Below are 4,392 nucleotides of genomic sequence, written 5' to 3'. Positions count from 1 at the left end.
CAATTTGATCGAGTTGGCGATCTTCAAACAACAAAACAGATACAAAGAACTTCGCACATGGCGGCGATAGCAGCTACTGACAGACAAACGCTGCAGCAGCAGCAGCAGCAGCAGCAGCAGCAGCTGCTGCTGCTGCTGCTGCAGCAAGACTCAGTGAATTCGTGAACCGCATTGATAGATATCCCGCAAGACTTTGGCAGAGTGGCTGGGGTGTCTGCGCAGGGTCACCTGGGGGCCCCTCAAGGGCCCCGCAGCAGTTTCGAAGTTGCTGCAGATTTATTTTATTTTTTCTTTTTATTTTTAATTCCACAAATCTTGAAATGGGGGCCCCCAGTCGGGGCTGGGGGGCCCCCCTGAAGGCTCGCTGGCAGCAGCTGGCTCCGCTGAAACCGCCACCCTGCTGCTGCTGCTGCTGCTGCTGCTGCTGCTGCTGCTGCTGCTACTCTTGCTGCTGCTGCTTCCTCCAGCAGCAGCAGGCCCCATCTTGACTTCCCGCGTGCAATGCAAATCCCCATTTCAAAATAAAAGGGCTGCAGCAAAAGAGGAGCTCGAAAGGCCCTAGGGGCCCCTGGGAGGCCCCAGGGGCCCCTTGGGGGCCCCTAGGGGCCCCTGGGGGGCCCCTAGGGGCCCCTGGGGGGCCCCTGGGGGGCCCCTGGGGCCCCCAAGGGGCCCCCCACTTGCTGCTGCTCATATAAGAAATCCAACCCCAACAAAGGGAAGCTGTCAGCAGCAAAGTTGAGGGAGCAGCAAACGCCTGAAGGGGGGCCCCCAGAGACAGGGGCCCCCCTGCTCCCTGACACCAGTTTCGTACCCTGGGGGGCCCCCTGGGGGGCCCCCTGGGGGGCCCCCTGGGGGGCCCTCTGGGGGGACCCCGAGGGGGCCCTTGAGGGGGCCCCCGAGGGGGCTACTGGGGGCCCCTCTGGGGGGCCCCCCAAGTGAACTGATAGCCAAGCCCCTGGGCGAGGATGGGGGCAGCTTTTAGCTGCGGAAAAGGCCGAGCTGCTGACAGAGAAGGGACTGTCTCCTTCCATGCTGCTGCTGTTGCTGCTGCTGCTGCTGCTGCTGCTGCTGCCTCTGCTGCTGCTGCTGCTGCTGCTTCTGCTGCTGCTGCTTCTGCTGCTGCTGCTGGGGTCTTGCTCTGCTGCTTTTTGTGGGCCTGCGGCTTCGCTGCTGCAGTGCTGCGGGGAGCTGCTGCAGCTGCTGCGGCTGCTGCTGCTGCTGCCGCTGCTGCTGCTGCTGCTGCTGCTGCAGGGGGCCCTTCTCCCGGGACTTTCCTTGGGAGGAGACGAAGGAGACAAAGAAGAAGAAAAGCAAAAAGTCAACAAAGGGGGGCCCCTCAGCTGCTCGCCGGGCCCTTTCCCTGGCAGGTTAGCTGCTGCAGCAGCAGCAGCACCTGCTGCAGCAGCAGCAGGTGCTGCTGCAGCAGCAGCACCTGCTGCAGCAGCACCACCTGCTGGAGCAGCATCTCCTGCTGCTGCAGCAGCACCTGTTGCAGCAGCAGCACCTGCTGCTGCAGCAGCACCTGTCACGGCAGCGGCACGTGCTGCTGCTGCAGCACCTGCTGCTAATGCTGCTGCTGCAGCACCTGCTGCTGCTGCTGCTGCTGCTGCTGCTGTGGGGGGACAAGGCTTGAAGGGACTGGACTCCGCAGATATTGGGCCTCTGCTGCTGTCCAGCAGCAGCTCCGGGGGGGGGGCCTCGTGCTGCTGCATTTGCTGCAGATTGATGAGGGGCACTTTGGGGGCAGCAGAGTCCCTGGGCCTTTGTTTGCTGCTGCTGCTGCTGCTGCTGCCCCCGCCCAAGCCAGCAGCAGCAGCAGCAGCAGCAGCAGCAGCAGCAGCAGCAGCGCTGCGGTAGCTCCCAGGGTCTTTCAGGGGGCCCTCAAAAGAGACAGAAGGCAAAGGAGAAGCAGCAGAGGGTTGGGGGGCCCCCCAGAAGAGACTTGCGGGGGCCCCCTGGGGGCCCCCCGGAAGTGGGGCTGCGGCCCTGCTGGAGAGCTGCTGCTGCTGCTGCTGCTGCTGCTGCTGCCGCTGCTGCTGCTGCTGCTGCCTGTAGGAGCTGCCGAAGGTGCGCGTGGTGGAGTCGCCGCTGGAGGCGCCCCTGGCGGTGTACAGCAAGTTCCTGTTGCTGCTGCTGCTGCTGCTGCTGCTGCTGCTGCTGCTGCTGCGGGCTGAAGCGGGGATTATCTCCACTTCGTGCTGGTCTATTATGCAGCGCACTGGGGCCAAACACTCGCAGCACTGGTTGCAGGGGCTGGGGCCCCGCGCAGCCTTTCCGTCCATCTGCTGCTGCTGCTGCTGCTGCTGCTGCTGCTGCTGCTGCTGCTGCTGCTGCTGCTGCTGCTGCTGCTGAGGTGAAGGGCCCCCCACAGCTGAGCTGCCTGGAGCAGGAAGTGGGGAGACGCAGCGGCGGGTGGGGCCAAGGTCTGTCTGCGTGGAAGTCTTGCTGCTGCTGCTGCTGCTGCAGGCGCTGCTGCTGCTGCCTCCGTTGCTGCTGCTGCTGCTGCTGCCTTCTGGCGCCCCTTCCCTTCCTGACTTCTTCGGAGAGAAGACAAAGGTGAAATTCGGAGTTCTAAGAATGATAAATGATAAACTAGGAAGTTACGTGCTGCTGCTGCTGCTGCTGCTGCTGCTGCTGCTGCAGCACTGCTGCAGTGCCGCTGCTGTCGGTGGCGGTCCAGCAGCAGCGCCTGCTGCTCTCTCTGAGCCTTCCCGGGGCTGCAATCCCTGAAATGTATTTAAAATAAATCAAATGGAATTCTTCAAACTAAAAAAGAACAATTCAAAGCAGCTGGCCGCAGCGCGCGCAACGCGCAGCAGCAGCGCCGCAGCCAGCGAGCAGCAGCAGCAGCAGCAGCAGCAGCAGCAGCGGGGGCCCCCCCAGGGCCCCCGTTTGCGTCTAACAGCAGCATCTTTTCCTGTCTTCTAATTTCAAATAGATTTAAATGAATGCTTAAGAGGTAAAACGAGAAAAAGTGGCAGAAGTGAAGGCGATTAGGGTGTACAGACAGCTGGGCGCAAGCAGGCCTGCTGCTGCGCCGGTCAACAAAGCCCTGCTGCTGCTGCTGCTGCTGCTGCTGCTGCTGCTGCTGCGTTTGCTTCTTTTGCTGCCCTGTCTTTCCTTTTTCTTTTAAAATGCTTTTGAAATTAATCGAATTCGAGCAAGAGACAGAAAACAACACGGAAACTCTTCGCTGGTTTTGCTGCTGCTGCAGCGATCGCAGTTGCTGCTGCTGCTGCTGCTGCTGCTGCTGCTGCTGCTGCGGATGCAAACAAGTTTGCCGTTGCTGCTGCAACTCCTGCATCAAACATAGCTTGCTGTTGCTGCTGCTGCTGCAGCGAGCATAGCTTGCCGTTGTTGCTGCTGCTGCTGCTGCTGCTGCTGCTGCAGAAACTAGAAGCCATTAGCAGCAGCAGCTGGCAGCAGCAACAAGCAGCGGCTAGAGGCAGCTAGTTGGAGACAGCAGCAGCAGCAAACAGCAGCAGCAGCTGCTACTGCACTGCTGCTGCTGCTGCAGCTGGCAGCAGCAGAGTGCCGCACTGCAGTTATCGGCTTTGCCAAACTAAACCCATAAACCCTAAACCCTAAACCCTAAACCCTAGGCGTGAGGATGTGCAGCCGCAATCCAAAGCAAGCAGCCCCAAACCCTAAACCCTAAATTCTAAACCCTAGGCAGTTGCTGTTGAACTGCTTTTGAGGGTTTTTCGACAAGATGAGGGTTTAGGGTTTACGTTTTGCTGTGAGCTGTTATTCTTGCTGCTGGCAGCAGCTGCAGCAAGGCAAACCAGTTTGCTGCTGCTGCTGCTGCTGCTGCTGCAGTTGCTACTGCTGCTGCTGCGGGCGAAAGTGCGGCCACCGCCGCTGCAGCAGCAGCAGCAGCAGCAGCTGCAGCAGCAGCAGCTGCAGCAGCAACAGCTGCAGCAGCAGCAGCAGCAACTAGAACAGGATGGCAAAGGGAAGAAGAAAAGTAGAAATTTGATTTTGTGTCTCTTTTGATTTGCTGCTTCCAGATTTTATTTTTTTCTTTTTTATTTTAAAAAATAATTAAATCCATTTAATTCTTTTTTAATTATTTCAAAAAGACACAATCAGCTGCTGCTGCAGCTGCTGCAAAACCCTAGGGTTCACAAATTAACAACTGACAAATCCAGCCTAGGGTTTAGGGTTTGAGCTTCAGCGGATAACTTTATATCTTAAAGCTTAGGATTAAGGGTTTAGGGTTTAGGGTTTAGGGTTTGAGAGATTGGAGTAAAGGGTTTAGGGTTTAGGGCATAGAGTAGAGGGTTCAGGGTTTACCGTCTAGAAAGTAGGGTTTAGGGTTTAGGGTTTAGGGTTTAGGGTTTAGGGTTTCTGGAAACCCTTTGGACTTCGGCTAAAATGGTATTAATGGAC

The 4,392-nt window shown here is 58.3% G+C and overlaps 2 protein-coding genes across 2 annotated transcripts; one reads left to right on the top strand and one right to left on the bottom strand.

Annotated features, from left to right (window-relative positions):
- Positions 1-620: 620 nt before the first annotated feature.
- ENH_00084130 (hypothetical protein, conserved) lies at positions 621-2,282 on the bottom strand (the record flags this gene model as incomplete). The annotated part of the gene is made up of 1 exon (XM_013577929.1): positions 621-2,282. The coding sequence occupies one exon, from the start codon at positions 2,280-2,282 to the stop codon at positions 621-623; it is 1,662 nt and encodes a 553-aa protein (XP_013433383.1).
- ENH_00084140 (hypothetical protein) lies at positions 1,030-1,857 on the top strand (the record flags this gene model as incomplete). Its single annotated transcript, XM_013577930.1, has 1 exon — positions 1,030-1,857. One exon carries the CDS (start codon positions 1,030-1,032, stop codon positions 1,855-1,857), a length of 828 nt encoding a protein of 275 aa, XP_013433384.1.
- Positions 2,283-4,392: the final 2,110 nt, after the last annotated feature.

This window comes from Eimeria necatrix, genomic scaffold (genome assembly GCF_000499385.1).
Source record: "Eimeria necatrix Houghton genomic scaffold, Enh_scaff955, whole genome shotgun sequence".
Classification (NCBI taxonomy): Eukaryota; Apicomplexa; class Conoidasida; order Eucoccidiorida; family Eimeriidae; genus Eimeria; species Eimeria necatrix.
The sequence above is the reverse complement of the archived record's forward strand: the minus strand, read 5'-3'. Positions and strand labels throughout refer to the sequence as shown.